This window comes from Chiroxiphia lanceolata, chromosome 1 (assembly GCF_009829145.1).
Source record: "Chiroxiphia lanceolata isolate bChiLan1 chromosome 1, bChiLan1.pri, whole genome shotgun sequence".
Classification (NCBI taxonomy): Eukaryota; Metazoa; Chordata; class Aves; order Passeriformes; family Pipridae; genus Chiroxiphia; species Chiroxiphia lanceolata.
The window spans coordinates 21,727,399-21,744,817 of record NC_045637.1 but is presented as its reverse complement, the minus strand read 5'-3'; the positions used below and the strand labels follow the sequence as shown (position 1 = coordinate 21,744,817).

General features: G+C 40.1%; 1 protein-coding gene across 7 annotated transcripts in view; it reads left to right on the top strand.

Annotated features, from left to right (window-relative positions):
• The window catches only part of GRHL2 (grainyhead like transcription factor 2), a 67,076-nt gene that overhangs the window by 10,969 nt on the left and 38,688 nt on the right, over positions 1-17,419 (top strand). For 5 of the 7 annotated variants that reach the window (XM_032704720.1, XM_032704713.1, XM_032704691.1 and 2 more), the window contains exons 2-7: positions 1,921-2,110; positions 5,117-5,184; positions 6,743-7,127; positions 9,635-9,687; positions 13,146-13,302; positions 15,804-15,915. In XM_032704720.1, the coding sequence (XP_032560611.1) occupies positions 1,921-2,110; positions 5,117-5,184; positions 6,743-7,127; positions 9,635-9,687; positions 13,146-13,302; positions 15,804-15,915 (965 nt within the window). The remainder of the gene's footprint in view (positions 1-1,920; positions 2,111-5,116; positions 5,185-6,742; positions 7,128-9,634; positions 9,688-13,145; positions 13,303-15,803; positions 15,916-17,419) is intronic. The other 2 variants (XM_032704700.1, XM_032704740.1) reach the window with 2 other exon arrangements.

The window sequence follows — 17,419 nt, the reverse complement described above, 5'->3', positions numbered from 1 at the left end:
CTACTCCAGAGCAGGAACAGGCCTTCAGCTACCTCTGGCACAAATAGTGGGGCTGCTGCAAATCTGATTTGAGTCACTAACAATAAGGCATTGAAAAGGCAAGCAGACCTAGTAGTTCTCTCTGTCTTTCCCTGGGCTCCTAATTTATGCTCAGCTTAAGTTGCTGAAGCAGGCCTGTTACAACACATATATATGTGGAAACATGAAGGACAAAAGTCTTTAGAAGAGGCAGCAAAAGGTCAGGCAGAAAGGTCCTCAGGAAAAAAAAAAAAATTCTAAAAGTCCAGTTATTTTAGGTGAAAGAAAATTATAATCTGTACTGTAATTGTTGGCTGTATTTTCTGATACAAAGCTACAGAATGCTCTCTTCCCCCATGGAGCTCATATAATTGTGCTCTGTGTACCAGATGGATTATTTTGTTTTTCATTAAATAAAGAAACTTGTAAACAGTGCTCTGTACCGTAGAGATTATAATCTCCACCATCCCCCTCCTCTTCCTTAAACTCTGGAGCACGCACTTTGCAGGTTGGACTCAGACCGCAGCGGAGTTCCTGGCGAGGCCCCAGCCTGCTGCTGCTGATCACTGCGGCTTGGGGGCCGGGCAAGGCGCGCTCCCGGCGTCCCAGAGCATTTACTGCGTGGGTTCAGTTGTGCTTTTATCAAATCCTATTCCTGAAAACAAATAAAAGGCTCGTTTGCACAGTGTTTGAATGCCACTCTCTGTGCAACAGTGGCGGTTGGTTGGGTTAGATCTGTGGAGCTGGCACTGCTGCACGTAGGGCAGAGCAGAAAGAGGAGACTGAGTAACGAACTGGTTTTCACGTAGAAGATGGCAAGAAATATTTTATGGAGGTCACCAAGAATAACTGTTAGTTTCACCAATTAAGTCAGTATATTTAGTTATTTTGCCATCTTTGCAGCTTTCAAATTTTTAAGATGTAATGTGTTAAAAGTTTCATTGTGGTCCTTGTAACTTGAGCCACGATTCTTGACAGCACTCTTGCAACACCCACTAAGCAGCACACCCTTCACTCTATTATTTCTCTGCTTAATCCTACTGTCTTGTGTAATAGGAATGCAAACTTTTTTTTGCATAACTCTTCTATCCATAAATTTATTGAACAGTTCACAAAAGCAGGTGCTATTATCTTCATTTATGTTTCCATTATACTGGAAATTTCAGCCATGGCTGTGGTGCAGCAGCTTCTCTCACGGTGTACACAGGCACTGGTCAGTTTGTACCACTTTCAGGCTGGAGGAAACTGCTCTGCTGCAAATCCCACTTGCTAATGGTCTTGTGTGTGATACCATGGGTCTGTAACTAGATGTGGTGAGTGATAAAGTATGAATTAAGACCAAATATGTCAACTTCTGTTCCATCCACTGGACCCATTGCTCATGTCCTGTTATGGAAAACCTCTCTGAAATTACTGACAAATTGTATTCCAAAAGCAGAGAGTAGCTCAATTATGAGGTGTACCCAGTTATTTAATACTGAACTATTACTCTGTTTAGGCAAACCTAGATTAGTATTAGATGCTTTTTCTTGGTTTTCATTCATGTCTTATGTCAGTTAAATGTTGGGTTTTTTTCCCTAGCAAAAATACTGGGGAAAAATATTCTTATATTGTTACTTCATTTTTTTTTCCAAATAGTCTTAAAATATTTTGCTAGCTCTGTCTGTATATTAGTAAAAATACATTTGAAATATTATCACAAGATCTGCACACATTTAATTTTTTTTGTTAAGTACTGAAGATACCTAATACTGATAAATATTTATGTCACCAAGTGTAATGCAGAGATGCTTGCTTGATGTAATCATATAACTTTAATTGAGCTATTTGATGTTCTTTACCATGCCTTGTGAATAAAGTAATCCCTTCCGGATCACAATTTTATTCTTCCTGTCTATGCAGTAACAAGCGACTTGTGGCCTTAGTGCCAAATGACACTTCATTCAACACCAGACGAGCCTACACCAGCGAAGATGAAGCCTGGAAGTCGTATTTGGAGAATCCCCTAACAGCAGCTACCAAGGCTATGATGAGCATAAATGGTGATGAGGACAGTGCTGCTGCTCTTGGCCTATTGTATGACTATTATAAAGTAGGTAACTCTGTCATTATCCCTCCCTGCTGCACTAGCAGGGACTACTCTAAGAGGCATCAAAAGAGTCAGTTTTCAAAGACAGAAGTCACTCCATCTTGTTTTCTTTCTGATACTTGCACAAGCACCCATTCCGTTATAGGAGCCTGTCTGAATCTGTTTTGATGTGTTTAGTTCTAGAGAGAAAAAAACCAAAATCAGAACTCCTATGTTAAATTTTCAGCCGTGTTTTCTTTTTGAGCATAGTGTTCTTCTTCTTCCCTTGAAAGAACATTGGATGAATTAGCCCCCTTTTGATTTGTGCTCAGATGCCTGCAATATTCTTAAAAAAGTATAAAAGGGGAGAGAAGCCTTGTCCATCTGTAGGTTTGTCTGCTTTTCTGGTTCATTCCACACGTGTTTTAGTTTTCTCTATCTGGAGTATCTCTCATCTGACAGTTTTCCCATGTTATTTTTGTTTGTATAATGATTTCAGTAGGCTGTATAAAAACATACAGTGAGGTATGCTAGTGAGATCTAGCCCTTGCACTGAAGTTTGCAGTCTAAATAGAAAGGTGGAGGACAGAAATGGAGCTGGACATAGAGACAGAGATTTAAGTCAATTTACAGGGGAAGCACTGACACACAGTTTCAGTTTATGTCAGGTTCTAAACCCTGGGCTTTACCTACCATTTCAGTAACTCCTTTTTTGTATATTTTATAGTGTTTAAGTAGAATTCGAGATTTCTGCTGAAATTGGAGAAGAATCCTACAGGGTGCATCTCTGTGTAAGGCACAAATATCACTCTGAAACCCATGCTGACCCTTTGGCACTCTCCAAATGGAATCAGTGTTGCCTCCCAAGCACTAGAGTATGAAATTGTTCATTTCACTTTAAACTGTCTCCTTACTCCTGAAGCCACCTATGGCTACCTTGGACAGTTGATCTTCTCTGAAAGCCAGTACAGCAGTGCCAGCTCCTCTTGTAATTCATGAAGAAGTAACAGGAATGGAAATTAAAAACTTTTGCTTTTAGTACATTGCTATTAGTATAAATGCTTTTGGAGAATAGGTTCTTCTTCTTAGTCTCTGCTACAGTAGTTAGATGAGTGTTCAGGAGAAGGTGTTGTAGGGGAGATGCCATATACCAACCTTAAATATTGTTTTAATTTTTTTTACTGATTATATTTCAAGAGATGTTGCTTGCTTTTGTGTGTTCTTGTCAGTAAAGAAAAGCTTTTCCCCAGTGAGAAAGAAGAAAGGTCCTTTTCTCTACTTAGCAGAGTTATGACAGTGCCAGAATCTGTGAAATTAACGTGGATTCATAAAATTCAGGATGTATATGAACAGCTGGAGTATTGGCTTCTGTCTTAGTAATACTTTTATAAGAAGCAGTTCATTAATCTGATAGATTTTTAAAATAAAACCAGAAAATAGCCCTTTTCCTTCTCAAAATTATGTTTTAAGAAACATGCTGTTCCTTGTTCCGGGCAGTTGCAAAAGACTTGAGGTTCAGATGGAATGAGATTAACATCTCAAAGCCATTTCCAGCATTCAGTCATAACTATTTTTGTCTTAAACTGGGAAGAAATGACAACTCTTGCTGATACTCTACTCTCAAATAGGAACTTAAAACCTAACTCCTGTACCATAATGTGGAAGTGTAAAGGAGGACTTCCAGTGCACCAGACTCTTGAATTGCCCTTATTTATTGTCTGGCTCGTTTGTTCCAACATGCTGGATAATATTTTTTGAAGTAGTTTTTCCAGTCAAAAGGAATCATTTGACCTTAACTGTTTAGTTTTTTTAACTTCTTCTATTTCTTATAGTGATATTTACATAAACACAGACCCTCCTTCAGGGATAAATATATGATCTTAAAAGGGGAATTAACATGTGTAAACTGTGGCTTTTATCCCAGTTCAAAAATACATGAAAGAGGATTTTTAACCAACAGGATGCTTAATAGGGAGAGGGGATGTCCCTAAGAGAAGGAATGGCTCTGACTAGCACTCTCTGACTCTGCTGCTGTCTTGCAGATATAGTTGATATTATTGTTGGCTACTGTAGTTCACTGTAAGACTGTTTTTCCTCTAAATTCAGATATTTTCCTGATACTTCTTTTCTTTAAAATGTTTAAAGATAAAAGGCATGGCTTTAGCCCATTCTTAGGTCTATTCTTGCTCTTTAAACTTGAGTTAACTGCTGTGATGGAGTGGATATGCCCTCTTGTTCAAAATATAGAAGTTTTAGATCTCAAATTGCTGGTTCAGCAAGAAAAGAAAATATAGTCATGGCAGCAACTTTGCCCTTGGTGATTTCATATCTGTGCTGGTGTCAGGAAACCTGTATGTGGGAATACAAATCTTTGAAGTCACTTGTTGTCAATTCTGAGTCTGTCAAGCGGCCAGATTTGACTGGATTTTTACTTCTTATAGCTGTTGATGCTCTCAACACAGCAGAAGTCAGTGTTTCTGATGGCATGCTAGCGTGCCCTGACCTGTCCCCATACTAGGAAAGGGAAAGATTCACAAACTTTCCCTAGATATGAGTGCTACACCCTCCAGGCTGGTCTGTAACAGGAGGACTTAGCTGGTGCTTATGGTTTAATTGAAAAGCCTTTTTCATCTGAGCTAAAATGGTATCTATGCAGAGCTCATCAAAGCATCCTATCTTTCTTCTCATCTTGTATTATTCAGTGAAAAGTGTGTGAGTGTTTTTTGGAATATGAGCTTTGATTTTGAGATAGCTTGGCCTAGCTGGATATTCCAAAGGACAATACAGCAGAGCACTTTGCTCCAGACTGGTGTGCCCAAGAACTAGAAAAGAAAACAATTCCTACGTTTTTTCCCTTTGGAAATTTTCGTTCTGTTCACAATCAGTCTCCCAAAGAAAAACAGCTCCTGGCACCTGTGACCTAGACAACACTAGTTGTTACATTTTTCTAATTGTTGTAGTAGAGCAATCTGAAGCTGCAAATGCCTGACAGTTGCATTTACCTGACCCCATGCCTGGTGTTGTTCTCAGGTTCCCAGAGATAAAAGGCTGTTGTCTGTTAACAAAGTGAGTGATAATCAAGAAGACCAAGATAAAAGGTACAGTATTATTCAAAATCATACACCCAGCTACTAACAGTGTTGATTAGTTGTGAACTGAAGGTACTGTGATAGCCTGAGGGTTTATGGTTTTCTTCCAAAAGTTAAAAGAATGAAGGCTATTTTGGGAAGCACACTTTACTCCTTTTTACTTTTAATTTATTCAAAAAATTGTGTAGTATTATCCAACATGCAGTTTTCAGAGTAGCAGAGAGTTTCATTATTTGTTTGTGTATGGTTTTGTTGTTTTGCTACTGCTGAGATTAGTAAAATCAGATTATATTGACAGTTGGCTATGGGCTATTTTACTCTGTTTTCTTCTTCTAGGGCAAAAAATGAGTAGTTTGGCCTGAGTAACCTGATTTATAAAGTTTTATTTAACATAACTTAGGGTCTACCCAGCAAATAAGGTAACTCTCTTAAAATCATCCACTTAGAATGTTTTTCTCACTCCTCTTAGATTTCAGCTTTTCTCTGTAGGCTAAAAGTGACTTGATTCAGAGGAAGCTTCCTCCTGCCTTACTGTGGACAAGAAAGAGTGTATATTTATGTAGAAAGAACTAAGTTTTTACATACAGGAAGGTATCTTTATGTGGAATTATGATGGAGAGAAGCTACACAAGGTTTATTTCAATGTAGCTAATTTGTTACAGCCTTAGACGGTCTCCACTAGCTGCATAAGGTGAAAGTTTAAATAGGTAGTAGTATAAATTTACTGTTTCAAATTAGACTATGAAATGTTTTTTTGAGAGAGATTTTCTTCTATGAACACCAGAGAAATTCCTATATTGAGTGTGATTGACAAAACTGGCCTTCAGTGAAAAGCCAAGAGAGAGGAACTGCAGTGTCAGACCATTTCTCCTGGTTTGAAAACAGCAGTGTTACACCTACTAGAAGTTTTACAAGTTAATAATGTTATGTCAGTGCAACTACTGTCAGAAATGAATCGCTTTCAACAACAGCTGTGGTTAGTCGTGGGAATGCTGCTGGAGGTTACCTTGCAGCCACTATAGTTACTGATCTACTCTGCTACAATGGGATTCCTGGGCTTGCTCTTTCAGAAGAGCATTGATACCAGAGTTAACAAGCAGTAGTGGCCTGTCAACAGCCTAGAAGAGCATACATCAGCGTGTGAATTTTGCTGTTGATATTCTGCCTATTTCATGTGCAGATTACCTACTATGAGTAATCCATACCTTGCCTTACTCTTTATTCTTATTTTGTGTCTAAAGGCTGTTGCACTGCTGGACTGATTTTACATCCAAATCGTAAGCCAAGGCAAGAGCAAGCCCGGATACCCAGAATTTATTGTAACAAGCCTTACTGATTGTAGGTCAAACCAAATGTATTGTCTTTCCCTAACTGTAAAGAGCTCTGGACCTCTCTGCTTGCTTCACAATTTCTTTTGCCTAGTATTTGTTAATGTATTACTTCTTATGGCAGTGGCTTATCAGAATTGAAAGACCTCCTTCCCTGTTATCTAAGAATGTTAAGCTACTTGAGGAGAAGATTTGCTGTGTCAGGACAGTTCATAACATTTTTTGGTTTTGTCTCACAGAAATTGTCTTAATACCACGGAAGCTCAGAGTAATTTAAGTGGGGGAGAGAACCGTGTGCAAGTCCTGAAGACAGTGCCAGTTAACCTTTCCTTGAACCAAGATCCTTTGGAGTCATCCAAAAGGGAATACAACACAAATGTGTCTGGGAGCTCAACACCCATCACAGGGACCGGAGTGACTGTGGTTAAAGCAGAGGAATTCACCCCTGTTTTTATAACCCCACAAACACACTATGCAAGAGGAGAAAACGAGGAGCACCGAGGGGTTATCTTTGAACCATACGAAGTGTCCAGCATTGCTCCCCACACAAATTATCTCAAAGATGACCAGCGCAGTACTCCTGACAGTACCTACAGCGACACCTTCAAGGATGGAGGAACAGAAGTAAGTTTTTCACCTCAAATTACCATCTAAGACTCAATAAAAAGCTGTAAACAAGATACGGATATTTGAGCTTGTAAACAAGATAAGGAGATTTGAACTGTCCTCAAGAGCCATTAGAAGAACAGTGTTGCTTGTTTCAACAAATTCATTTCTGCTCCTTGCTGTGTTCCTGTCAGTCTGTGCTCTGATTACAGGGGAGCATCATGAGGCGCTTCAGAAGACAGTTTTAAAGATGTTTATTGGAAATTCTGAGAATAATAAATATTGATCTTTTTGTCTTTTGGGATATTGTGTCAAGTAGAGGATAGTTGCCATTCTGAAAGAAGATTTATTTACCATTAACAAGATCTGCCTTCAGACCTATTCGTAACAGTAAGAAATAGCAGCTGCTTTGTGATGGGGAAATTCTAGATGTTCTTTTGAAAATGCAAATGAGCAGTGTCGGCTCTGCTGTTGGATAAACCCAACTAATTTGTTCAGAAGCTGTCTGTTGCACTAAGCTGTATTCTGCAACATGGGCAAGTGAGAAAAAGTAGTTGCATTGGATGAGTAGAGGGGAGTGGAGAATATAACAGGCAAGGAAAAACTGCATGTATATGTACAGGAATGAGGAGGAGAAGAGAGAAAAGGAGCTTCCTTAAACTGTTTTACAGTTATGCTGAGTCAAAGTAATTTTACAGTCAGCTTTAGTATGGTGAGTACCCTCTGGCTGCTTTTGCCTGCTGCAGAATAATGCAAACAAGCTGGAAATGTAGAAGGGTAAAGACTATTTAAAGCTGACAGTACCTCTGCAAGTAATTAGAGATATTAGGTGGTAAATCTCCCCTAGGGTTTGTCTCCTCCCAACTCTACAAAATTGTAAATGTAACAAAAGTGCAAGGCAAGCTACGTTAAGGCTGAGCTACTCTGGTTGAGTATATGAGAAATTTACTGTGTGTTTGTTTATGTGTATTATAGAAAACTACATGGTCTTCACAAGCAGTAGATGAGGATGTCTGGAGGTGAAATCAATTTTCAGATATAGAACACATGTAGGTCAACTAAGTGAATAATTAATGAAGAAATCTAGCTTGCCATTGTAAAATCAGTAGGATCAAACCTTGAATTAGAGACAGTGCTCTACATTACACATTTTTTCAGCTGTTGATGTCACTGGTAAGTGGCTCTTCATTTGAGCCCGGTGGTGCCATACTCATGGCTTTCCCTGAGGTGCTGTAGTAGAGTGATTCCTTTACATTGGTTTGTTCTGGGACATGTTGCTGAGAGGTTCCCAAACAGCCCATCCGTGCTGTGCAGAGAGCTATCAAACATGCAAACTTGTTTAATTTGGCTGTAAAAAGAGACTTTACATCTGTATGTTGGCTTTGCATCCCGAACTCTTTGTTATGTTAATTTTGCTACAAAGATAATATTTTGTTACATGCTTTTTAAAGTTATTGGTTAATAGCAGGGTACAGTACTTGTCATTTAGACTTTCTGTGCAGTCTGTGGAGAAACAGTCAGTTAAAATCCACTTGCCCAAAGCAAGTGGAATGGTTTGCCGGGTGCACTCACTCCTCTCCATCTTCACTTCCCCTTTTAACTGTAAAAGGAAGACTGAACAACTGACTTTAGCTAGGTCCCCATCCGTAGCTGTTAGGTGAGGTGTATACTTCTGTTGGTGGCCTTCTAGCCCCAATGTTTACATGGGTGTGGCCAGGGAGCAGGAACAGCTTTTCCACCCTGTTGCAGCCTCGCTCCACACTGAGCCTGTCCCTTTGTTTTTTCTCAACTACCCAAATACCAGGATGCGCTTTGTCCCTGCCATGTGTGCTCTGACTGCTTCTCCAGCCACGCACTGTTTCTGTAGGGACAGCTGGATGAAGCAGGTGTGGGGAGACCATAAAGTAAATATCAAAACACACCAAAAGAAACATGTGCTAAATTAGTGTTTAGAAGTATAGTTGCACTTACTAGTTTTCCTAAGTGCTTGGAAAGTACTTCCTGAGTTGCTGAGGATGACTGAGTTTGGAATTGCTCTAATTCCTGCTCAATTTTAAAACACATTATGAATACATATTTAGAAATTGTTTCAAAGCATTTATGGAGTGACTTAGTTCTGTTGTACTGAAGGAGTGCTGAGTTTTTATAGATCCCTGTGGTAGGGAACACTTCGGTCAATCTCTTGCTGTGTTCTTCAGATACTACAATTTCAGCAATTATATAAATATACCATTCTCATCTCTTTCATATTCTTAGTTAGCTGCGATTAATTTATTAGTCCTTTATAGTATAAACACATTTTTTTGAGGTCGGGTGAGTAAATTATATATTTTTGACAATGTCAACCTCTAACCTTTATATAAAATGTGACTAGCATATTTATATTCACTCAATTTTTTAGATATTTTAAGCTTTAAATGGCTGATGATTTCTTCTGAGTTTTCCTTGAAAAAACATAATTATACTTCTCTTGGTATTTGCATTTTGATTGCATGAAACTATATTTAATTGGTTTTATTTTTCAGAAGTATCGGAGTGTGTCAGTGGGGGCTGAAGAATATATTTATGAACAAACAAGGTATGGCATAAGCTTTGAAATGCGTTGACTGGCATCACACAGGCATGTGTTGAGGACAGGCTATCTCTGTCCGCTTCCTACCCTCCCTTTCTTCAGCCTGAGGTGCCTGCAGGGCTCCTTAATGCTGCCAGACATCACTCTCCTCTTGTTCTCTTGCTCATATTAGCTTTCAGATCTGGCCAGTTTATATCTTCATCTATTACCTTTCCCTCAGAATTGTTTTACATTAGTAACTCCTCTGAAGCCCCACTGAGATATGTGAGATTAAAACTGTTAAGAGAGGTCCCCCTAGTAACAGGGCACAGCCTTGACAGGCAGGTCATGAAATCTTTCCCACCTTTCAGGATGCAGAAGACAGATGTCCAGGATGGTTGAACTGGCTCCACCAACCTTATGTAATTCCCATCTTTACTTTTCCCTTCTGTTTTTTTTCTGGTTACTCCTAGTAGGTTTTCTGTCTTTTCACGCTGCTTGTTGTGGTACTTCATATTTACCTATAAAACAGTATAAACAAAGTCTCTATTACAAATCATGTAAAAAACCTTAAGAATTCCTAAAATATTTTTAGACAGCTTCAAAAATTTAAGCTTGAAAACTACAGTGTTCTCCCCCAGCACAGAAAAATGTATGTGCAGCATGGGCAAATGCTGCAGAGTCCCTTTAACCAATAAAGACTGTAATCACTTAAGTTTTTAAGCTGGTGCTTTATTTCTTGCTCATGAATGGTTCTGTTTATATCTGAGTGAGTACTCTCACTTTAGAAACAGGAACATGCCTACATATTTTTCCTGGATTAGGCATATGACTGCATCTGTGGTTCCCAAATCTTCGTTCGCGAAGCCTAGCCATGATGATGATGCATCTGTGGTGAAGGTTCCCTATAGCCTGATCTTTCTTCTGAAGAGGATTAAAACAATCATTAACTGCAGTGAGCTCAGAACTGAGTCACTGTATAGGCAGAACATATGTAATAGATATTTAGCAGACTGCTCACTTACTACATGGAATATTTGTGAAGTTGAATCCTGAAGCACTGGTATTGTTAACAGTTCTCAGACATTAGGCCTTTCATGCCCAGGTTCACGTTAGAACAAAACCTCTGAATGTGCATTAAGAAATACAAAATATGTCTTTCCTGAAGTGGTAGGTGCTCAGAAATTAAAACTTCAGACTGAAAAAAGCAGTGGTGAATATGAAAGTAATTGGAAGCCTGATAGAAGATCCCTTAATGACTACACAGGGGTTTAGTTAAGACTTGCGTTGAGGTTCAGAATAATATTATAATAATTTGAGTGACTGCAATAAATTTTAAGGGTGAGACTAATCCTCCTGCTATAGGGCACACTTTGACTGCCAGCTGGGAACAAGAAGTAAATTCACAAGTGGTACCACACAGAGACTGCAAAATTGGCCAAGTGCGATGTGTCTGGGATTTACATTTTTTGACATCTTTCTGAAACATCCAGAATGACAGGAAACAGAAGACCAGACTGTGGCAGACTGTAGGCAGCTCTGTTCAAACACTGTCTGACTTTGGATCATCCTAAGCCCTTCTCAGCACACATCATCATTAGGCCTTCTGCCTGGTGGGAGGTTTTGAGGTGCATGTCCCAGGGCACTTAGCATGCCTTGATATGTGTTCCGAAGCAGTCTTGCGGCACACAACCTGCAGTGCCTTCATGTGACACTAAATCAAGGCTGTGCCCCCACCGCTGATGGGTGGTCAATTCATAGGATGAGCAGGATGGATGCTGAGTCTGCAGCACCAGTGGTATTGCTCTTCCAGTCCACTCAACAGGACCACACTGCTTGCCAGCGTCAGCAGTGCTTCTGTTCCCCTTGCACACAGGACAGGACCGTGGCAACACTCCCACAGTGGGCAACAGAGGAGGGAACCACAGGGCCCTCTGTGCTGCCTTCTCACTGTGTGAGAGCCTTCATGTTGGCAGCAACTGCATTATTGGGACGTACCTGTTCTGCCATCAGTAGGTTGGATAGGTATAGATGAGTGTTTGATTTTACCTTAGTTTTGCTTTGATTTAAAGCAACTAGAACTTTTAAGCAACTAGAAAGATGACTGAATTTAAATTTATAAGCTAAGAAACACTTAGAAGTTGTCTTTGTTTGATTAAATGATTGCTACTAAATAATTGATACTAAACTATCTGAAACTCTTCCCTTTGGATGGAAAGACAGTGGATCTGTTGGGGTTTTTCTACCTTCTCGTCAAGTGGGGATTTAAATGTAATTATTATTCAAACCCATTTTAGTGGTTTTTTTCCATTGGATAGTTAAAAATATTTTTGTTTTCCCCTTATTTCTATATTGCTGTGGCAGTACTATGATGATCTGGAGTTCTTTGCTAGAGTTAGAAAGTTAAGGATACACTGTTGTTTTGGACCAGTATATTCCTCGTTTTGATTCTGCTCTGACACTGCTTAAATACTGTGTTGAATTAGGACTTTTGTGAAATTGCTTCCTCCACATCTCCAGTTCATGAGGACATCCTGCAAGTGACTCCTTGCATTAAGCTTCCTGTGCAGTTTGAAGAGATTTTTTTTTTCTGCATGGTGAACATTATTTTCATTTAAGAAAATGTGAGGAGCTGCAGGCATTGTTTTTATTGGATTATTGTTCAAGCCTGTTACTGGAGGAGGCAGGTGGAAGAGGCTCAGTGAGAATTGTTTCCAGCTAAGAGTTCACTAGGAAGGCTTTAACTTTTCATGATTTGAGAACTGATTTAAAAGTGGAAAGTTCTTCTATGAAGGAGGGTCTTTTTGAAGATCTCAAATTTCAGCACAAGCGCAAACCTTTTCTCTATTTTTTTCCTGTTTTCTAAAAGGAGGTTACTTGGCTGCAGGATACAACTAAATGTAGGCACTTTGTTCTGTCTGACTAATTGTAAAAACCTTGATTTGCATGTTGTCTTTAAACAAATAAACTTACTGTCCCTTCTTCTTGAATTCCTTCCCCGCACTGTGCTGAAAGTAGCAATTGGACTTTTCATTCTCCAAGTCCATCTTTTGCAACAAGTTTTATTCTGGTTGGGTTTTTAAAAAATAATTATTTATTTATTTCTCTTTCTGTGACACTTCTAAGTTTAAATGTCTGTGGAGTTTGTGATTTCCTGCAAATCATACTGAATTCCCGCCTGGTATTTAACACTCTCATTGTGGGTTACATAGTCTTGTACTTCATAATGGTTCTTTTCAGAGAAAGTAAAGATGTAGTCTTTGATCCAAGAGACTTACAGTTCAGATACTTTTACATTTTGTTGCCAGATCTGATGAACTTGAAATAAAAAGTGCATTTTTAAATGGCCATGTGACCTTTTCCTGGAATTTTATTATTAGCTTCTTACGCCTTATGCAATGCATGAAATACGTAATAAATGGGGACAAAGAGAAAAGGAGAAAGTGATACGGATTTTGTTGATGTTTCTCTCCTTGTCTTTTCAGCAGCACTTTTCAGTATACACTAGAAGCTACCAAGTCTCTGCGTCAAAAGCAAGGGGAGGGGCCCATGACCTACTTGAACAAAGGACAGTTCTACGCCATCACCCTGAGTGAGACGGGTGACAACAAATGTTTCCGGCATCCCATCAGCAAAGTCAGGGTACAGTCCCATTTCTTTCCTAGGTGGGAATGGAGCTCTGTACATAGATGTAGTTGTCGTTGGTTGGCTTTTAATAACTTTTTTTTTCTTGTGGGAGAGGACAGAGCAAGCTTATTCTCATGCCCGGTGTAAAGGTGGGAGAGCACCATACTGATGGTGGCAACAAATGTTTTGGGATCTAGTTTTTTCAGTGTGATCTTACGAGTTAATTATATACATATCTGCCTCAGTCTGTGGTTTGGCAGAATGATTATGACACAGAGACTGCACTTGGCACTGATGAACTTATCACTGCCACGATTAAAGTAAAGAAATCCAAGAACAGCTACATCTACTTGTAGTCCACCTTCACTTACTTGTGCACATCATCAGCTGCTTTCCAGTGCATTTCAGATAAAACATGAAGAGTTGACTCCATCCTTTGTGACATAAATTTTAAATCATTTACATTGTATAAGTATGAGCTTTCACTTGATATTCACCCATAACTATGACAAAATGATTTGCATCTTAAATTCCATGGGGTGGGACTGGAGCTTGTGTATTCAGCAAAATCTACTTTGGGGAATGGGCCTCCTGATTGCCTTGGTAATGTTTTTGAATTAGCAAATCCTAACCCAGTAACCTTGGAATGAACAATGAGCTTCAGAGTTGCTGCCCTGTAAATTTTACCCTGGAGCTGGCAGGGCTGCATATGTATGAGGCTGTGGAAATGTTTCCATCCAAATAAACGAAGTACTGTAAGAATGTTGTGACTTTAGTAAAAGGAACTGATGAAAGTCAGTGTGAGCAGTGAAGCAGACAACAACCTGTATGTTTCTATCATACATAAAGTTTAGAGAGACTCGTCTTAAACAGAGGCAATGATTTGGAAACCTGGATTAGCAGTTAATTTCTAGCCTGGTTTCCTGAGGGCATGAGGCTGTAGTGTTACACTGTTGGCTAAGGCTGATGTAAGATTTCTCTCTTGCTGCAAAATCTCTTTCCCTGCCACCTGTTCCTTCCCCCTTTTTGGTTCCAGCTCTAGCACTTGCAGAGCTGAAACAGGAGACAGGAGCTCACTGGTCTGACTGAAAACCAGTCCTCATAGGCCTGGTTCAGTGCACAGCCACATGAGTTTTGAAGCTGTGGCAACAGAAGGGTTGAAGTTGTAAAAGAGAGATGAGACCACATCCTTTTGGAGGATGTAGTTTACAGAAGATTGTGAAACCACGTGCAACTTTCACGATCATGTTCTGTTTGCCAGGGCCCTACTCAGGCGACTCTTGAATTTATTGCCAATTCCATCCAAACCTGACAGAGGTGCAAGAGGTTTTGAAGGTATTAAACCTCTACAAGTTCCATGTAAGTGTTTCATAGAGGAAAAAGATTAATGCTGTCCTTGGTGGAAAAGCTGGTCGGCATGGTCAGATCTGGTTAGTGCTGGCCAGCCAGCACGTACCTGATGGCCAGCCAGTATGCACAGGCATAACTCAGGGCTTGTCCATGGCGTATATTGCCTTGTGCTCACGCAGAGACTGGACATGGAAGATGTGGTGATGGTGTTCAGCTTTTATGCAAAAGGTCACAGAGCACGTGAAGGGTTACAGTGGTGACTGTGTGGAGCGACACAGATCATGAATCAATTGTGATCCAGCTCCTCAGCTTATGAAACAGCTTGATGATGGTTTGACCTTAGTGTCTTGAGATTAAAGGAAGAACAGGAACAAAAGAGGATATTTAAAAGTGATTTTTTTGTTCTCTGTGCTTTATTTTCACTTCAGTTTACCTGATAGGATTATTTATTCATTGTTTTGTGGGGTTTTTTTTTGTTTTGCTTGGCTACAGCAGGGCTTTTAAAAAAACACTTTATTGCTCATATAAAATTTTGCATAAAGTTTCAATCTGTTTGCTTTGAATCACACAGTTTAACAAAGGGAATTTAGAACATGAAGTGAAAACCTCAGCAAAACTCAGTAAATACTTACATTGAGTTTGTCATTAAATACAAGTATGCAAGAGTTCTGCTCCCAAGAAGGGTATTTTGACTGTGTATGGTAAAACTGAAAATGTCCTGCCTTAGCCAGTGAGGTGAAGCTCCATAACAACACATCCCTTTCAGTGTAATGTTATCTTCCAGAGTGACAAAGAATCTAATCTCCATCACTTTGACTGGACTCAGATCAGAATTGGAATTGGGGATCCTCTCACTTTGAAATGATCACATTTTAATAAAGGGAACTTAGACTTCTTAAATCTAAGAATATGATTAAATTTTATTTGGACTTTCGGGAACATAATCCTGGGCCTTGCATTATTTTCCAACTACATTTCCTCTGCCTGGAGTCTTTAGGTGCATTGCAATATTGGACTGGATTAAAACCTAGCAATCTTTTACAACCAAAGTATGAGGACAAGGTGGTGACTGGGTCAGCATTAGAAGCATATAGGAGATTTTAATTTTTGTGTTTCTGACTATTAATTATTTTAACTAATGTGGTTTCTGGTCGTTTTTTTCATAGAGTGTGGTCATGGTTGTTTTCAGTGAGGATAAAAACAGAGATGAACAGCTGAAATACTGGAAATACTGGCATTCCCGGCAGCACACAGCTAAACAGAGGGTCCTCGACATTGGTAAGTGTAAGAGGATCTCCAGATGTTTCAGGGAAGATTTCAGATATGGAAAGCTCTGATACCTTGCAGAGTACCGCAGTTTTTGCCAGTGGCTCATCCCTGCTAGGACTGGACAACAGGGACTATGGAGCAGGACAGGGAGCATGCAGAAGGAATGGTTCTCAGTAGTTACACAGAAGAGCTGCCCCGTGCATGTGTATTTAGTGATCCACCTTCTGCAGCTGGGAAGTTGGGGTCTGCACCTCCTTAGGAGTGGCGGAATGTTTGTTTTCTTTAGCTTTTCAAAGGCTGATCCAGTCTTTGATCCAGTAACAACAGCAGCCAGTAACAGTTGTGTTTGCTAATTGATGTGGAAGTGCAGCCTGAGAGTGAGGATGCCATGATCCTGGTGACTGCAGACGAGGGCACAGGACTTCTACACTCGCAGACTTTGAGTCTTGTTGGTGTCAGCACTGAGGGAGAACAAGCTCTGGTGTGCTATCCTGAGAGATCTGTTTACCGTTCATCCCATCTAAGGTATTTACAAGCCTCTTTCAGCCACAGCTGCCCTATCCACGTGCTTCGGAGATTTTAGAAGAGGAAGAACACGTACCTTCTGCCGAGGAGCCTGAAATTTGAATCAGTGGCAGTGTCTAGACATCAAGTGTTTCTCCCCTCCCACGTGCAGTTTACACATGCAGCCATCTGCAGGATTCCAGTCAAAGGAGTCGGCAAGACCAAAGCAGACAAAGTCTATCTTGTTTTGACCGCCTGAGGGAACCAAACCATTGAATGGCAGGAATGAGAGGAGGCAGAGAGGGGTGCGAAAACAAAGCAGGGCTCATGGTAGAGAACACCACAAGACTTCAGGGGCAATTGAACTGGGTGATCAGGGAATCAGTATACCTAAGTGTTTCTACTCACACAATGCCTTTAGCCTTTGAAATGCTGCAGCCTCCGCAGAGCTCCACTTAAGGTCAAGTGTGTTTTGTCAAAGCAGCTCCTCCCGAATCTCCTCTCTGCGTCTTATCATCATTGTTCTGGCTGAACTGTTTCCCCAACTTCTTTGAGTTTTTTCCTTTTTTCTTTTCTTGCCCTTTGGTATAGTTCAGGCAGTAAAATCGCCACCTGAGACCAAATGACTCCTATTGTGACACGTTAAAAAAGCAAGTGTGCCACGTCACAGCTGTTTCTGAAGGCTGCCTTGTTTTTTGTACTAGTCACTACAAGCTTACAGTACTAAATGCTCATACCTTTGAAAGTATGCGCTCATGAGCTTGTTCCACTGCCATGCCAACACCCTCTGACTCCACTGCACTTGTGGTATCCCGGCACATTTCAGTCCCTTTCCCCAATGAGTCAGCTTATGATGCATATTCTGTAAAATAGTGCTCTGCAAAACAAGGGCTGTACATGAGCTGTGTGTTTACCTGTGTTAAAGTGAATGTCTTTTAATTTTCCATTGGTTTGAGGTGAAATAGGTCTGTGCTGACTTCTGAGGCACTCCGGTGTGTATTCTTTATTT